Genomic DNA, 17208 nt, shown 5'->3' with positions numbered 1-17208 from the left:
CTAGAGTCTCGAATCTCGAGTCGATCGGGCGATAGATTCCTCAGTTTAGTGAAAACGAGGTCGATCTAGCTTACCGAGCCTGCAGTCACTCTCGTTGGAATCCCGTCGTTGGCGTTTGTCATACCGTAGGACTTGGGACGACATAATATCCAAGTACTCATTCGCCAATCTACGATTGGGGGAAAGAAGACGGAGATTGATGTCACCCGTCAGGACACAGTCGTGATCCGGACCGAATCTTCCGAGGATATTTGGCAAATCCTCACGCATGTAAACACACAGGTGAGAAATATTCGCACTCGGGGATCGATTGATCGCCGCAACGCTCAGTCTAGTCTTCCCCACAGTAACCTCCAATTGAGCCGCATCACAACCCTCTGCCGTCAATCCAATTTTGTGAGCAGGAAGATGCTCTTTGATGATCACAGCCACACCACCAGCTCTGTACTGGTCGTTCGAGGCGAAGTAGCTCCTGTATTCTGGCAGATTTACCAGTCTCTCCTCCGCGGAGTCGAGCCATGTCTCTGTCAGAATCAGAATGTCCGTAGATCGTTCAAGGAGCACACCAACGATATTCGGTGTTCAAGCCCGCTTATTTTGGGATATGAATTCGTACGGTAACACGACAAAAACTTTCACCTGTGATGAAGGACTCTGACCTCAGCGAGGATGTGTAATTGGACGGTGTCAACCTTTGTTCTATTAATTTCATTCATTGTTTCTTTTTCTTACTATTTTCACTTGAGCGCATAGTTGGCTTGAGCCCATAGCCAATTTAAGCGCAGCCAAAATTTTGGCGGAGCTTGGAGCGCCGGAAATTCAATCTGAGCACATGGAAATCAGCTCTGCACTCAACCTCACGTGCGCACCTCTGCGCTCAGATTCGCTGAGCGCTCAACTATGCCCTCGAGTTTCCGCTGCGCCCACCGAGTCTGCGCTCTTGCTGCGCCTAAACTTTCGCTGCGCTCGAATTGATTCTGCCCTCGGGTTTACGCTGCGCTCTCAAATTACATACTACCGCATTCACAATCGAGGTTGTATTTCATAGAGATAGATGGGAAAGGCCCTTCAAGAATGGAAGACCCTTCAACCGTCTTCTTTGTCTTCATCCATGAACAATCATCCACCGAAGTCCTCCGTAAGTCATAACTTCAGTTCCGAGCGGGACGGCCCTTGGAAAATCAATCCCATGGCAAAGCGGCTTTGCTCGAGGCAGTTCCCGATCATTTTGCCCATCGTTCCGGATGAGCTCATGAGTCACGCCGCTTTCGCCTTCAGAAATCGTGGCCCTCCAACGTGGTGGTTTCAAGCACATCTAGAACTCAGAGGGTTGCCTTCTCGCTTGCCACACAGGCAGCTGAAGAAAAGCCTTTCAAAGCGCCAGAGGGGTCACGACTTGCATTTCCCGTCCCGGTAAGCGATTTTATGCATGATTCCATTTCCGGAACTTCCAGTTCCCGCACAGTCAAGTCCGCAGACCAAAAACGGTCCTGACATTTAAACCCTTGCTACCCTATGAACAGGGACCCTTGTGCCTCATCCCTCCATAGGTTGCAGCACAGACGCAATGCTAAATCTGTCTGCCGATAGCCTGGAAAACCCTTGCCGACGCATGATCCGAAATGATACCGACCGACTCATCTAGGAGCGGCCGCTGTCACTCTCGATGTGATGCGGTTTTGGCCACGATCGGAGCCAGTCAGCCGCACAACTGTCTGCGTTCCGGAGAGCTAGGTTTTTTGGTTCGAGACACGAAAAAAGTTGAGTGTGGATGACGAGCGAAGAAATCCTCCTACACGAAAGATTTCCTGCTTTTTTGCGAGAAGTATACCGATCGTTCGAAATGCCATAGGATACGAGAGCGATCAAAAGCCGATACAAAGCACACAATCGATCCCATCCAAATCAGAGGATTTTTCCCAACCGATCTAATTTTGTCTGACTTGGTCGGCGACTTGGTGAGGCCGATCGATGTAGTCACGATGGATTAATATAGTAAGTCTCGGCAGGCGAAGCAAATGTTGATGCAGGAACAAATAAACCAATTGGCTGACTGCGCAGACATGCCCCGAGGATATCACTATTCTGGAACTGTTAGAACAAGCCCCGCGGTCAACCACCAGAAGCCCGACCCGCACGCATCTGAGACGGGTTACCAGCTTCAGAATTCAAGGGGGACATCGTGCTAGAAAAATCCAGAGGGATCTCATAGGTAGCAAGCGCTTGCCTCGTGGGAGTTCTTAAGATCCCATCCGAGCCACCAAGGCTCCATCACCCGCTCCCTGGAAAAAAATACGAGATTCTTTCATCGATATCGCTGGGAGCTATCTCTGGATATCGAAGGACAGAATTGTGGAAGAACCTATTCGCGATCCTCCAATACCCGGGGGAATCCATCAGAGATTACTCTCGGCGGCGGGAACTCGAAAATATTAATATTGTTGAAGAACGAATAATGTAGGTAGATGGTAAGGAAAATAATTTTGATGAGTGATAAACGATGAGTTCCATGAGGGACGGGGAGAAATCACGAAGCTCACTGACCAGAGCTCGCGACCACGTGGTCATTCCAGAAGAACGCTCACGACTCATGGTTAATATGCCCCACACGTTCATTCGGAAGCTCGGGACCGCGCTTGAAGCGATCAATTATCGAAGCCTTGTGCCTGCTTAGGGACATCATCCGGATCTTTCTGGGACCCCCGATGACTTCGGGCCTTCTCGTCGATCATGTCGAGTTTCTACGGGACGTCGATCCGCTCTGGACGATTTCCCGGAGCCGGACAAGTTCTCCCGCACTCGCTTTGAGGACTTGAAGAAGTTTCCTATCGTATTTTCGCGGGATTCATGCGTACTTCAGTCCTTTGCCAGCTGAACATATCTGAGGAGGTCACCGTGCGAGTATTGCCTTCGGAATACTCGAGGCGACTTTCGCCCTCCAGCGGGGAACATGGCAGCGGAAGATGTGTGTTTACCACTAGATTTCGACAGGTCGAGGAAGAAGAGGTCATGACTCGTGAGAGACCTTCCGATGAGATCTGCACAGGTCAAGCTCTGCTCTCCCCTCATATGCAGTCGAATTTCTCTGCTATGAAATCAGGATGATCTCGGTCAGCTTATAGTCTCTTTATCACAGAAGCTCATAATAAATTATCAACACCGCGCGTATTCAGTAATGTCCGTAGCCGGATCCGTATCCGTGGCCGATAGCGACGGGGGCAGCATAGGTGGCTTTGGTGAGGACTGGGGCAGCGTATGTGGCTTTAGTGAGGACTGGGGCAGCGTATGTGGCTTTGGTGAGGACTGGGGCAGCGATGGCAGCCTTAGCAACGACTGGGGCGTTGTGTTGAATAGAAACGTAGGCAGAACTCTTGGCCACGGGGGCGGCGGCAACGACGGGGGCAGCAGCCACGACCGGTGCGGCGGCGATTCCGTGTCCGTAGCCTCCGTAGGAACCGACGGCTCCTCCGTAGAAAGCTCCGGCAGAAGCGGAGGCCACGGCGGCGGCGACGAAGGCGAGGACGGCAAACTGTAATGAACGCTCCTTGAAGTTAGTGAATGATAGATAAACTCTCGCCTCTCGGTTTACGTGTCGAAGCGTCCCCGCACCACATCGAGCGCGTCGGATGTCCGAAGAGACTTTCAGGTTTCGAATTCCCGATGGGATACTAACCGAGTGCATGATTTATTGTTTGTTCTTGGAGAACTTGATTTTCGCTGCACGATCGCAAACTTTTATAGCCGACGTCCGGTGAAGAGAGCAAGTGTCTTGAGAAAGCGCAATATGATTCCTTGTTCCGCGTTGCTGTCAAGTTGACCAGACTTAATTGCGACTCCGTCACCAGAAGACGCGGAAGCCGAAACACAGAAAAGGAGCAGATTCCATTGGGTTCGCTCCGGTACAGCTACAAACAGCACAGTGACCGATTCGGTACATTAGCAGCGGTCGGCGCGTTTCTGGAGCTTCACGAATCAACGCTGCGAGCGCCGGCCGCCTGAGCTCGAGGTCACTCTATTTGATGAACATCGCAGCATGTTACTCAATCGAGAACGGGATGGGCGGCGGGATGCCTCCCAGTCGAAAAAGGGTTTTTCTCTCTTGGGATGAGGAGTTTTCTGCTCGGGAAACTGTTTCTTCCTGTATTTCTTGTTGTTCGCATGCTGAGAGATTCGGGCGTCACCGAATTCCACCTGATGAAACACTCAAGAAGAATCTCGCGGTCGAATACGTTCGCGTTAGATTTCCGGGAATGGAAATCCCTTACCTAAGGGTCGACCAAGCATAGCGTGGAACATTCATCAATTCATCCGGTCCCCTTCATACAGGTGAGCGTGAGCCGCGTCAGGATTGTCGTTTCTCCAGTCATTCCCGAAGCAACCGACTTCCTAGGCGGAAGGTACAGCCCGCGCGGGATCGCGACTTGTTTGTCTGAACCTTTCTCCTATTGTATCATAGAGACCTCGGAATCTTCTCGAATACCTCATGCGCCGACCACAAACATATCATGATCGTATTTGGTATGCACGCACCTATCGAGTCACGCTCATCGGCAGGCAGCGACGCTGTGAGCACTGAGTCAGCAGTCATTACGCCGATAGATATGTTGCACGCAGAATGTTCCTGCTATACCGGCAGAATCCCGTCGTGTCCTCTCTCGCGACTGCAGCCGGAGCGCGGGAGCAGCATTGATTGACAGCCTCATGACGAAGGGTTCTTGGAGGATTGGAGATCATTCCGAATCACCTGCAGTAACCCTAGCGCGAATGATATATCAATATGATCGGGGTTCGGGGAATCTCAGGACGAATCCGAGCAAGCTCCCGATTCAGCGAAGCGGGGGACGGTGTCGAGGGTCACGAGACTTGGACAGTGTTCCTACTCAAACCCGTTCATCCTCAAAGAGCGTTGCTCATCTATGGAGAATCCCGGCCCACGGCTCTCTCCGCTAGGAGGTCTGCGGACAGGAGATCTCAAAAACAGTGAGTTTCTCCACAGGATTAGGCGGGCCGGCGATGACGAAGTGACGAGCAAGCTCCTTCACCTCTGGACCTAGTATGCTCCGAAGCCGCAATATTTCTCAGTCAGCGTACGCATCGCGTACCACTGGCTGACCTATGACCCCAGGCGGAGAGAATGGGGGATTTCCTGGGCTTCTCTGGTGGGGTCTTCGAATGGCGACGGCTCATCTCAGTGTACCAGAACGATGGGAGGTCTCCGAAATTTAACTAATTTATTCAAGTTCATTCCATCTTCACATCTCGGGATATCCCTCGGCGGATTGAGCTAATTCATAATTGACGAACCCGCCTTAATTCCGATTAATCAGAAACTTACTGGATTTGGCTTTTGTACAAAAGTACCGGGAATTGGCAAGAGCATGCCCCCGCCAATCGGATTTAAGATAAGTTCATTCCTGCACCGATACCGTTCACGGGAAAGGTTCTTGCAGCGGAACCGAAGAGGATTCGGCTGGCGAATCGGAGCTCTCCCCGGAATTCTTGAGCTCACAGTTTGGGATCAGCTTCAAATATTCTAAGCCGTCTTTGCGGCGGTTCTCAATGTGGTCCTTGAGGATTTCGAGGAATTTTGGACGCTCTAATAACATGTAAGCGTTACCGAGCAGGAATAGTGCCGTTTTATGGAGATGGGGACTGCCGAACAGGAACAAGTCCAGACCGAGTTCTAAACCCATTCCGTAATCACATTCGTCGTTAGCGAAGTTCACCAGGGTGACGATGTTCTGAATCGGGGTCAACGCTTCGACTAGCGAGGCTTCGGAAGCATTGTCGACGCACTGCATCATCTTGCGGAGTTCGACTGCAAAAATGCGACGATTAGAGCTCGGTCTAGTTCCAGACTTCAGAGTCTCAGGGAGGGTTGAGTGGTTCGGTATTCGTCTCGCCTGAGGCGGATCAGGCGACTCTGCTCGATCGCAACCGGAGCTTTGTTCGACTTCGGAGATTCCTCCCGAACTTGATTTTTCTGAAAGACATTCTGCCAATCGATATGAGCATCAGAGCTTACCGTTCGAAACCGGGAGAGGTCTGTACCCGACTTGAGTTTTGTCCTCGTAGGGAACCACCATTCCGACGTGATGGAGGCACGAGCCGAGGGCACGGGTTTTGCGTTTGGACTTGTAGCTCACGAAGTGCTTATTCTGACTTAGAGCGGTCACTTTGGCTAGCTGCTCGGTCAGGATTGCTGTGGAAAGCGAATAAAAATGTCGCCTAAACTTCCATCGCATCGTACGAAAAGTCATCAGGTCTCGGAAGAGACGAGAAGTTTCCGAGAAAACATTCCACCCGAAAATGCACAGTTCTCGCGTATCATGTTACTGAGTGAATTATAATTAGGGGGGGGAGGAGGAGGAGAGTTCCAGCCTAGTGCTCACTTTTCTGTTCGGAGTCCGCGGCGCATTCCTTGATACGATCCTTGAGCAGGATATTTACAGTTTGCATGAGATTTGCACCGACTATAACCAGTTTCCACGGATGAATATCTTTTCTGCTAAGTTGCGAGTTTGCCACGAATACAGGGAAGTCGTTTGGGTCGTCGCGGAAATAACCGTAGTGATTATCAGTCCCCACCTGAAAAACGGGCACCCCACTTCTTAGCGGACGTTTTTTTCCTTGAGCATGGGCCGATGACGCGGCGAAAGGAATCGCGGAGCCGAGCGGCAGTGATCAGAGAGCGCACTGAGAAACTTCATTCGACTTACTTCGACCATCAGAGTTTGAAATTCCGGTGGATCATAATAATACCGGCAATGCAGGTTGAATGACTTTTTGTCGGTTTTGTCAACACAATCCTTCAGAGCGAGAGCATCAAAAGGACCAATTAGTCTGTAGTTGACCAAGGGAACGAGGGCTTCGCGCGGGTTCCCCGGATTGAGCGCTTTGCAGAAGTTCCAGAGATCAAAAAAGTCCTCCGGAAACTGAAAGTTGAACGGTTGCACCTTGAAATTCATTTCGAGTATCATTTAGACTTCCAAATCTCTGCTTCTCGGGGGTGGAGAGTGCTCGCTCGATACTCGCTCTTGGACAGCCTTCAGTCACAGCCTCTCACATACCGGCGTTTCGTAACACTCCTGCAAGAATGCTGCATCTGCGTGTTGAGGCTCAGGTACCAAGGGGGGCGAGATCTTCAGCTTCTTAGCCGGATTCGATACCGGGCTAGCTTTGGGGGATGATCTCGTTGCTTCGGCTTTACGATTCGGATGTGCGAACTCTCTCAGATGCGCTGGATTTTTGCGATAACAGAGGGGACCGAATTTACAGAGCGGTTTGTCAGATTCCTCTTTGATCTCATCGCTTGTGCGTTTCGAAGATGAAGCTTCCGTCGTCATCTTCTTGATCGAGTCACTGGCCGATTTCGATCCTCTGTGAAGAGAGCATCCACAGCTCGGCTCGCTGACCTGGCGGAATGTGAAAGAAACCGATCATTAGTTTAATCATTTCATTCGACGCTGATACTTTTGGCGATTCTCCGACGTTGGCGCTCGACGTGCCGGAATGTCGACCTTCGGGGGCTTCCGAACGCTCCAAAGGAGAAGCACTCGATATCTCGACCTTGAATTGTTGTAGTCTCGTTCGAGAAAACGAATCAAAGAAGCGAGAGCTACGGCGCCGGCGGCGGGAGCCAGTAAAAACCCATCCTCCGGGAGGCGATCTATTTCATTGATGTTGCATCGTGAATCGGAAATCATTGTCACGGATTATGGTCCAGGTTTCCCGGTGGAAAGACATTCGGTTCTGTGTCAGAACTCGCCCGAGTACCGAAATGAGCGAAGACAGCACTACCCATAATCTCTTGGCCGGTGGCCAAGAGAAACCTTCGAAGGGAGCCCGGCAGAGTCCACTCGAAACTTTGCGCCTTTTTGTGCCAATACGGTTCCTAAGCGAAAATCATGGAGACCGAAACGATGGCTATTTCGGGAGGACCCGATACGTGTTCGCTCTGCCCGGATAGGGCTCGACTCAGAATGTCCGATCACCTTTGAGGTTTTCAGCCGAGGAACGTGCTAACGGGATGAAGAAAAAAATTCGTGAGCCGGTGGAGTCAAACACACTTTTCACAGGACTAACCGCCCTGCGGGCCGTCGTCTGCTCAGCCCATGCGTTCATTCGACCGCTCTGGGGATGAACCACGTCCCTTAAGAGCGCGGGTCTTTTGAACGAGAGGGGCACCCACCGCAGTGGGGAGAGAGGTTCTCCATACCCCACTCGAGATAAAACGCAGACAAGTACCGCCTGAGGGCCCAATTTGTGGTCAGGGTCCTCGGAGAAGCTTCTGCGGTCGAGCTAATCAGCTCGAAATAGGTTCGGGTCGCGAATCGAATACTCATTCGTTGAGGGACTCAAACGCGAGTGGTAGTCATTGTTGTTGTAGTGGTGGTGGTGCTGGCTGGTACCGCGGGTGCTCTCGGCGACGTCGGAGAGGGACGGGTTCGGTGTTTACAATAACACTCGGAGCGCTTTGAGGCTCTTCTAGATCGCACACATTTCTTCTCGATGGAAGGAAGTGGCGCTCGAGAAGGTCGGTCCCAGTTGCTGGCAAGTTGAAGCGAGTGGAGTTCGCGCCGAGTTTCTAGGAGTCGATAGTTTGTGACTCAGTGTACGCACCAGACCTGCCATGGATAAGAGCATGGGGCCCACGCTACCCATGAATATCTCAGGGGGCCCATTCTTGATACCGAGCAAAGCCGACATCGAGCCCATCGAGGAGCAACCTTTCGACTTCAGTCGCAAGTACAATGAGGTAAGAGTGAAATTCTCATCCGGGATCTAACCGCCATCGAACAAAAGCTCAGCGAAGATATCTCTACCAAGCTTCTGTTCCTCTCTTCCAACTCGTTTGCTCGAATTTGTCGGCGGCTTTCGTCACGACCTTCGCATTGCCTGTCCCAAGGACTTCAGGATGAACTTGAGTTGAGAACAGGCTCTCTAGACACTCGTCCATTGTTACAGGTGCTCGAGGAGCCCGACTCGAAGGATCGTTCAGCGGAACCCGCAACTTATCAAGATGACGATATGCCGCGAGTCTACTGCACCGAAGGCACGCCCCGACTCATCAGTAGAGCTTCATCTGTCGGCGATCTCACCGGGAACGACAAACGTCGTCCGGAAACCATATACGAACAGGAAGAAATCACACTGGCCAGTCATACGGCGACAGCGAACGCAACCCCACGAATCTGGTCCGGTAATGGGTCTCCGACGTCGATGAACAGCTTCTGTATGAATGGGAATTCGCAATTCGACGCCCACTCGATTGTATCGGAATTCAGTCGCCAACCTTCGGGTTTGATCTCTCCGTCGGACCTTCCTGACTCGCCCGGTCAGACGATGCCTCCCTCTCCGAAGGAACGACGCCCAGTCTACACCACGGAGGCCAAGCACCCGTTTGATTATGCGTATCCGTTGCAAAATTCTTCGCATATTCCGCAGGCCGCGCGCTTCACGCCGATCGCGTTGGACGAGGTCAAGCACGATGTGAAATCCACGAGCCTGAATCTCGTACGACCGAATCCTGAACCCCGCCAAATGCGCTCCTACGCCGACTCGAAGTCACTCATCGGCGATCAGTATACCCAAGAGGACTCCTTGCACAACTACCGCACAGAGGATACGCCCGCGAACCTATCGGCGGCCACGAGTTTCTCGGACCTGAGCAGTATTTGTCCCAAAAGCGATTGCCACGGACCAGTTCCTAAGCCACGGATGCGAAAGTCGATGACGCCATCGAATGGCTGTAGCCCCTTGCCGCCACTGAAAACTTCACACGTTTCCGACCTCTACACGGAAGCGGAGGGCGCACCGTCAGTCAACAATCACTCGCAGCACAAGGAAAGTTCCTTCAGCATGGACGATCAGAAATCTGAATCTTCCTCGTCGTTGTGGAAACCACGGACTCTGCCGAGAAAACTCCGGGACAGTCTGCCGTCGAAAGACATGAACTCGTCTCCGTCTTGCAGCCACAACAAATCCATGCCGGACCTGAACAAAAACCCGGGAGAATCGCCTTCAGAATCGGATGATGAGGAATTGCTCATGGCCATGATCAACGAAGGTCGGCCGTGCAAGAAAGCGGACTCGTCCGGCTCGAAGATAACGCAGAACAAAAATCGGAACAAACAGAGGAAGGGAAAGGACTTCGACTCGGACTCCGAGTCTGATCAACAGCAGATCCTCGACGAACTGATCAAGCTAGGTAGACCTACGTCAAGGAACCAGACCCTAAAACTGAAATCCAAGCCAGATCAGAGAGATGACGATTATCCCTCGACGTCGTCGACTAAAGACAAATTCAAAGCCGCTCGTTCGATGGAAAGCCTAAGCGTGGCGGCAAAAGTGGTCAAAAAAGGCGCTACGAATTTCCGGGTTCAGGAGCAGCCCATTCGAGGGGGCGAAGCCGTTATTCCTAAATCAGCGGTCGCGAGGGCGCAGTCTCTAAAAGGCAGCAAGACCTTGGGGTACGATCCCGTCCACGATCGCAGACAGACGAAAACGCCCGATCCGACAGAAGTGAGCAAGATCGACATGCACTTCTTAAACAACCGGGCCAACAAGCCCATTTCCAAGGTCAGCCCCATGCGTTCCTCCCCGAAAAAGTATCCCGATGACGAAGAAGAACCCTGTCAGAAAACGGTCCTGCTCTCACCGCTCCGCAGTTCGGTGCGTCAGAGCCGACAAACATGCGTGAAGAAAACAGTCGAGCTCAGCGCCGAAGCGTCGGACGCTAGCAGCGAAGAGCCCCATCCCCCACGTCCTCCCAAGCCCCCGCAGTTCAGAGCTCCCCCGAAACCCCCGGCACCCGCAGTGGTTGAGCCGATCGCCGCGGTGGAACCCATCGTTCCTATGCCCGACGTTGTTCAGAGGGTCCTCCCCGATATCGTCACGGCGGAAGTTCCGGAGGAAGAGAACAACAACAACGTCGCTGAGGTCAAGATCGAGGTACCGCCAGAGCCACCAGAGGATTCCGGGGACATAACGGTTCTCAGTTTCAAATTCACCGACTCGCGGAGGAGCTATACGCGAAGATTCCTCGCGAGTAATCAGTTCCATTGTGTACTGAACTATTTGGCTTGCAAAGGCTTCCCTTCGGACAAGTACAAAGTCGTTGTGCCAACGCTCCTTCGTATAAAGAAAGAAGTCACCGAGAGTAGTTACGGTAAAACCCTAGCCGAGCTGAAGATGGTCCCCAAGAAAACGCTCACCGTGAAGCCCCGATGAGATTGACGTGCCAATACATATACTTTCAAGGATATACACATCATTTGTTGTTCAGCCACTTCTAGAATACGAACGAGCTCCATCCCCAATCTAGGTAGAGTGTAGCAGCGGAAAACCTCGCCACGTTCTCAGTGCGAATGAATCCAATGTGTTCCTCATCGATCTTTATGCTCCGCACGACGGCAGGAAAATCGCAGAGCGGCGGAAATGTATTCATTTAGTTAGTGTTCTCATGTCGAACGAGCAATACTTCCCGGCAATAGCCGTCTGTAGTGAAAGACTCCCGAGAAATCCCATGCTGATCTCGGCGGATGCTAGTTCTATGCAATAAATATACATTTAAGTAAAATATCTTGGTCCTGTGGAATTACGCTCCGCCGTTCATCGGGAAAAAATCGAAAACGAGGACGATTCCGGAAAGAATCCTTTATTTTCTGGCTTCAAGCCTGATGACGACACGAATCCGAGCAACCTCGTGTGAACATACATTATTTCCAGCATCTGCATGATTTCCACCATCGTTGTAACATGTTGAGAACTCGGGTAAACTTCTGTTCCGAGACAATCGAAAGACTCCGAGGATAAATTAGGTAGAGTAGGACCGGAGTCTCTCGTTAGGCGAGGGGAGGGGTGAGGGGAGTAATCATTCTCTACAATTGCGGCGTTAACAGAGAATCACTGGGGACACGTTCCGCTGGAATGTCACGTCTAGAAGTACATGTTACCACGATCGATTTTCGACTGACGCAATAGCTGCTGGATATTGTGACGACCCTGCTCGACGGGACGTTTCGCTACTTTCTTCAGTCGTTCTACATTCAGGCAGGGTTCGAGCTTCGAGACGGTGTCGCTGTCGATCGTGTCGTAATACTGAGCAATGAGACAGGCTTTCAATCCGCGCACCTGGAGAGGAAATTCGACTGACTCACCCATACTACGACCAGACCTAATTAGAAAAAAACTCGGACTCGTTCAGTCTCACTGTCCTTTTCCGATGCAGATATCTTGCAATGAGGACTCACCTCGCATTCGGTGAGCAGCGCGGCTCCCAAACCCGACAACGTATTCGGGGTTTCCAAGGTCGGGATGTCGCCAACTTGACCTTCCGAGACGGTCTTCAGCTGTCTGCGGAATAGAATACTGATTTAGATGACCTACTCCAGCAGACTCGATGTGCTTCCGGAATTCCAGTTCCACGGGAGAGGACTCGAACGGTCCGGCGGTCTTAAACGAAACTCACCTCAGTATCGGCAAACTTAACTCCGAGGTTTTGGCAGACTTATATTGACTGATCGGAAGTGAAGTGATCACAAGACATTCGAGAGTTTTGCTTCCGGATAGCTCTACGAAATATTGAGCGATTTCTGCCGCAGATTCGTTCGGCACCTTCGAAAAAATGAACCCACGTAATGATTTCCTCACGCACCGGAGGACTCGGATTGAGGACTCGGACAGCATGCGCTCTTTTCGCGGACCACGATTTCCCTGCCGAACTCCGTGGCTTTTCGCAGCGGTCCTCGTAGCGGAAAAGAACGGATTTCGCGGAAATCCACAGCCCCAGGCATGTTCGAGTCAGAACCAAAACTCTCAAACGGGAGATCTCGTACGAGAAGTCTCATTTATCGATAGGTACAGAGAAAATGGCGGATACGGAAGGAGATACCTCTTTTTCTGACACGCAGACGAGGGTTCTATTCGCTTCGTCGTAACAGAGTTTCCCGACCACATGGGATTGCCGCCTGTAATCGAGACCGAGGAACTCGGCTTCTGGAGTAGAGACGGGGTTCAGCTTTATGTAACCGAGAATCCGGTGCTCTTTCGATATCAGATAGGACTCGAGGAAGACCGTGGGAGCGAGTCCCGTAGCGCAGATGACCTACGAGGAATGGAATCTGTATTAGGGCGAATGGCAAGTATAATTCGACTTGAAGGCCGCGGACGCATTAATTCCAACTGAGCGACAGGAGCTGCTCCTCCAGAGCCGCGGGCTTACCGTATCGTAGGACGGCAGCTGTGTTATGTCTGAGAACTCCGGGAGGTCAAAGTACACGGTGGGCAGCTCCACGTCGACCTCCTCGTCATCGTCGACGGCCCGCGATGGGATCTCCCTCACCTCGCCGAAATACGCGGCCATGCTCAGATTCAGTCAAACTTAAAGCCAGGAAACGAGTCTCCGCCAAGGAATCCCTAAAAATCAGGCAATTCTGAACGAACTCTCGATATGCCTACGATTCGATTCCGTAGGAAGGCAGGGAGCCCATAGACTCGCTCTCCGACTCCCAGCGTAGGACTCCGGGGAGGAAGAATCAGAGGGCGAAGAAATCGACATTCGAAATTCTGGGAACGGGACCGATGGAGTTGAGTCCATCACGATTCCAATCCATGTCAACGAAATGCACTCATTTCTCGAGCTCGGAGAATTTCTCTCACTCAAAGACTGTCGATTGCTCTCTCTCGGAGGATGCACGATTCTCCCGGGGAACTACAGCGCTGTCAGAGTGACAGTGCAGAAGTTTGCATTTCTCAGGAGCATGGCGCTGCATAGACGTGGCGGCTGATCCCGATGAGCACGAAAACCATGTCTCTAGCGCACTCACCTACAGCGTTGCGGAGTCGGAGAAGATATCAACAGGGCTTTCGTGTCCACCGAGTCTTCCGTCGTCGACGATTTCTTCGAGTCTCCCTCGCGTGAGGAAATATTTTTGGGGAAGAGGATCATAACAAGAGGAAAGAAGACCGCCCGCGCAGGCCCGCCAAATTCGAAATTCGATCATGGGTCATGGACCGGTCAGGTAGTATGAGGGTCGGATGGGGTAGACGATTTCCGTTTGCAGGCGGTAGAATCTCGAGAATGTGTCTATCACGTAGATTGGGTTTCGTTCCGGCGGAGGTTGCCCCCATCCCCGATTCTCCCAGACATTACGAATCGACTGCTGTCCTCACATCATATTCGGACATAATATTCGCTGGTGTATTCGATGCGGCCCCAACATGTCAGAATCACCGCAGCAGCTCTGACACACTGGTCCAGAGTGATCACGTTTTGCGCAAAGACACGGTCAAACTCCATGGAGCAGATCGCAAAGACACGGGAGCTCAGGGGCACCTCGGGGATTGGCAGAATACATTCTCGTTCAGTCCACCTTCATGCGAGCAATTCTTGGCCCGAAAGCGTGGAAGAGCTTCATCTGGACATGATTCCTGGTCTCCTCCTGGGCTCATCCCGCCCGGAGTGACTTCAGCTCCGAGCGCTGCATTCAGAGACTTAGCGGCGTCAACGCCGGACTGGAGCGCTCTTACCGGACAGCGAACTCGGAACTTGTCGGATGCAATGCTCGGGAAAGCATGAGAACTTCTCACCGAAAGTTCTTACCATCACTCCATCGCCTGAGAGGGTACATGACCTCGTGGCTCATCCCTTAGCTTCCGCTCTCACACCTGAGAATATGGGGAAGGTGTTCGAAGACGAAGACAGTGAGGGATACTTGCGAAACTTCGGCCACACCTATACTCTATTCGTCATATTCATATCACGAGTGAACGATATCGTCGCTACTATGGACTGCTTCACAGGATAACTTAACGACGGGATATTATTGGCGCTCCCACCATCGCGCAAGCGGACCCTCTCGTCGGATAGATGACCCTCATGTGACGGTCGGAGCCCGCGGAGCTTCCCTTGATTCGCCGATCATTGAGACCGAACCCGAGATTTCGTGACGGAATTTCCAGCAATTGGATCATTTCGTGGATATTCACATGTCGAACAAGCGAAATCCTCGATGAAGACACACAGCTCAAAGGGATCGCGTCGCATCGCGCAGACCTCACGCGACTTCCCCTAGTGGAGCTGAGACGGGTTAACTCAGGCGGAGCCCTCCCCCATGATGCTGGGGCTCGGCAAAACTCCCAGCCAAGACTCTCCCGCGTTACGGACGGACGTCTTGAATCTGAGCCTGGAGTCAGGTCGTGACAAGAATTGAATCTAACACGATCAGGCTTCCTCGCTCGGTGTGCTCTCGTTGAAGGCAGCGTCGACCGGGGTCCACCATCACGAAGCGATCAACGAAATACATCAATACGTTGTCCAAGAAGATGGGAACCCTCAGAACCTATCGGATGAGATATGTTTTCATTGGTCCCTGTGAGGACGAAAGTTCCTTCGATTTTCGGGCGTGCAGTGAAGGGAAGTTCGTCAGACGCAAGACTGCTTGGTTTTCCGCTTCCAGAGCTCGACTCCACAGCTCATAACCGAACATGCCGCGCGAAGCACATGCGAAAAGGAATAGTGGGCGTTCTTGGGAAAAATGTAGACGGTTTATTGTACAATAGAGCAATAGAGACTAACTCGTTCTCATCAATGATATTTTACAGCAGGCTTTAGCGTACGCAACGGAATCTCCCTCTTTTCCGGAATCATCTGTTGTTGCTGTTTGATGTAATCCATGTCGTCGCACACTGGCCGAGTCTCCATCACCGCAACTACTTCTTCGCAAAAGTGATTCTTATCGGCGCCGTGGGCGTCACCTTGAATCCTTGCAATCCGTTCTTCGCTGCCGTCGACTGCGCTTCATCCTCGTACTCGACGAAGGCTATATCTGGTCGACCAGGAATCAGACGGACCTCCTTGAATCCGGGGAATTGTCCAAACAGCATCTGGAGCATCATGTCGTTCGTCTCCTCTGGCAGACCAGTAAGGAAGAGGATGGCGTTCGGCGGCTGGTCGGCAACCGGACCCGACGGACCCGTGGCGACCGGAATCTCCGGAACTTTGACTCCTTTTTCTTCGGCTGAACTTTCTCGATCGGCTTTTTCTGACGTTCGACGAAAGTTCCCTTCATTTTGGCGACGACGTCGGAATCTGATTTCGCATACTGGATGCGCATCGGTTTGTCGAAGAAGGGGAAACCCTGCAAGAAGTATCGGTCAGCGAGGAGTCTCGTCACGAAAATCTGGGGTCTTATCCGAGGGACCGCCGGCACGTATTTACGATCGACGACCGCGGGAGTCAATCGATCCTCGCGCTCACAGACACGGGAAGCCTGTAGAAAACCTCGACGATGGAAGGGCGACTCACCTGCATCGATCGCAGAGCCTCGCTAGCGGCATTGATCTCTTTGAATGCAACGAAAGCTTGTCCTCGCATCTTGAGAGTTTTGAGCGCGACAATATCGAGGATTGGACCGAACTGCGAGAAGATGGCAAACAGCGACTTCTTGAGCTCTTCTTTCTTGACTTTCTCGTTGAGATTGTTTATGTAAATCGTATTGTTCGGTCGCATATCCATCTTGGAAGCTGTCGAGTCAATACACGCGTTTGAAATGTATCCCACGAGTCACAGCGTGCTAGAAGTACGAGATTTCTGGCTTTGTCACAACACCAGCGGTTTTCGTTTCTCGCCCGGCACACGGCACACGCGTTTGTTTTGCCGGTAGAATCCAACCCTGTTCCCATCATGCAGACAGGATCGGTTCCGGCTCCGGGATTTTCCGCGTTCATTCCCCCCATACTCCCGTGATTTGTTTTCTCCGGGGATACCGAAAGACATAATTGAAGAATTTTGGCAACCTCGAATGCATAACCCGTGGCGATGCATCGAGAGGCCTGAAGGAAATGATCGGTCGCTGCGCCGCCCGGGCGCCCGAAGCCTCAGAGTCAATGGATAGAAAAAAAATATTGGCCACATCCGTCAACCACACGAAGTTTCCTGAGAGTACTTCGAGCGCAGAGGACTTCGCCAAAGTCGGAATTCCCTAATCCTCGAATATCCAGTGGATTCCGGCAATTGAATTCCTCCTCCTTCCAGGTAGAGTCCAACGGGCGATTGTGACGCCACCTGGGAGTCTTGTGAGCGAAAGAGCTTCAAATGAGTTGTGTTGTCAAGAAGTGGACCACGGGCAAAGATTATCTGAACCTTCGTCCCTTCGTTGAATTCTTCAGTGCGAGTCGACGAGTTACGATCTGAACGAACTTTGT

At 51.9% G+C, this 17208-nt stretch overlaps 5 protein-coding genes across 5 annotated transcripts; 1 reads left to right on the top strand and 4 right to left on the bottom strand.

Moving 5' to 3' along the window:
* Positions 1-3169: 3169 nt before the first annotated feature.
* On the bottom strand, positions 3170-3682 carry LOC108864215 (cuticle protein 65-like). The gene is made up of 2 exons (XM_018639405.1): positions 3674-3682; positions 3170-3529 (listed from the first exon to the last, which is right to left on the bottom strand). Exons 1-2 carry the CDS (start codon positions 3680-3682, stop codon positions 3170-3172), a joined length of 369 nt encoding a protein of 122 aa, XP_018494921.1.
* Positions 3683-5214: 1532 nt separating this feature from the next.
* Hpf1 (Histone PARylation factor 1) lies at positions 5215-8088 on the bottom strand. The gene is made up of 6 exons (XM_029111376.1): positions 7995-8088; positions 7071-7415; positions 6720-6935; positions 6393-6588; positions 6026-6202; positions 5215-5818 (listed from the first exon to the last, which is right to left on the bottom strand). The coding sequence occupies exons 2-6, from the start codon at positions 7344-7346 to the stop codon at positions 5430-5432; spliced, it is 1254 nt and encodes a 417-aa protein (XP_028967209.1). The 5' UTR covers positions 7347-7415; positions 7995-8088; the 3' UTR covers positions 5215-5429.
* A 413-nt stretch (positions 8089-8501) lies between these two features.
* LOC100897537 (adenomatous polyposis coli protein-like) lies at positions 8502-11575 on the top strand. Its single transcript, XM_003743015.3, has 2 exons — positions 8502-8758; positions 8968-11575. The coding sequence occupies exons 1-2, from the start codon at positions 8633-8635 to the stop codon at positions 11230-11232; spliced, it is 2391 nt and encodes a 796-aa protein (XP_003743063.3). The 5' UTR covers positions 8502-8632; the 3' UTR covers positions 11233-11575.
* Positions 11576-11647: 72 nt separating this feature from the next.
* LOC100907082 (proteasome assembly chaperone 1) lies at positions 11648-13884 on the bottom strand. Its single transcript, XM_003742996.2, has 6 exons — positions 13830-13884; positions 13226-13419; positions 12896-13108; positions 12473-12618; positions 12255-12357; positions 11648-12135 (listed from the first exon to the last, which is right to left on the bottom strand). Exons 2-6 carry the CDS (start codon positions 13364-13366, stop codon positions 11941-11943), a joined length of 798 nt encoding a protein of 265 aa, XP_003743044.1. The 5' UTR covers positions 13367-13419; positions 13830-13884; the 3' UTR covers positions 11648-11940.
* Positions 13885-15535: 1651 nt separating this feature from the next.
* snf (U1 small nuclear ribonucleoprotein A snf) lies at positions 15536-16648 on the bottom strand. The gene is given in 3 exon segments (XM_003742995.3): positions 15536-16016; positions 16019-16142; positions 16310-16648. Coding segments are annotated over 3 exon segments (636 nt in total). The 5' UTR covers positions 16520-16648; the 3' UTR covers positions 15536-15714.
* Positions 16649-17208: the final 560 nt, after the last annotated feature.

This window comes from Galendromus occidentalis, unplaced genomic scaffold (genome assembly GCF_000255335.2).
Source record: "Galendromus occidentalis unplaced genomic scaffold, Mocc_1.1 scf7180000077437, whole genome shotgun sequence".
Taxonomy (NCBI): domain Eukaryota; kingdom Metazoa; phylum Arthropoda; class Arachnida; order Mesostigmata; family Phytoseiidae; genus Galendromus; species Galendromus occidentalis.
Note: the sequence above shows the minus strand (reverse complement) of the source record. Positions and strands in the feature narration are given on the sequence as shown.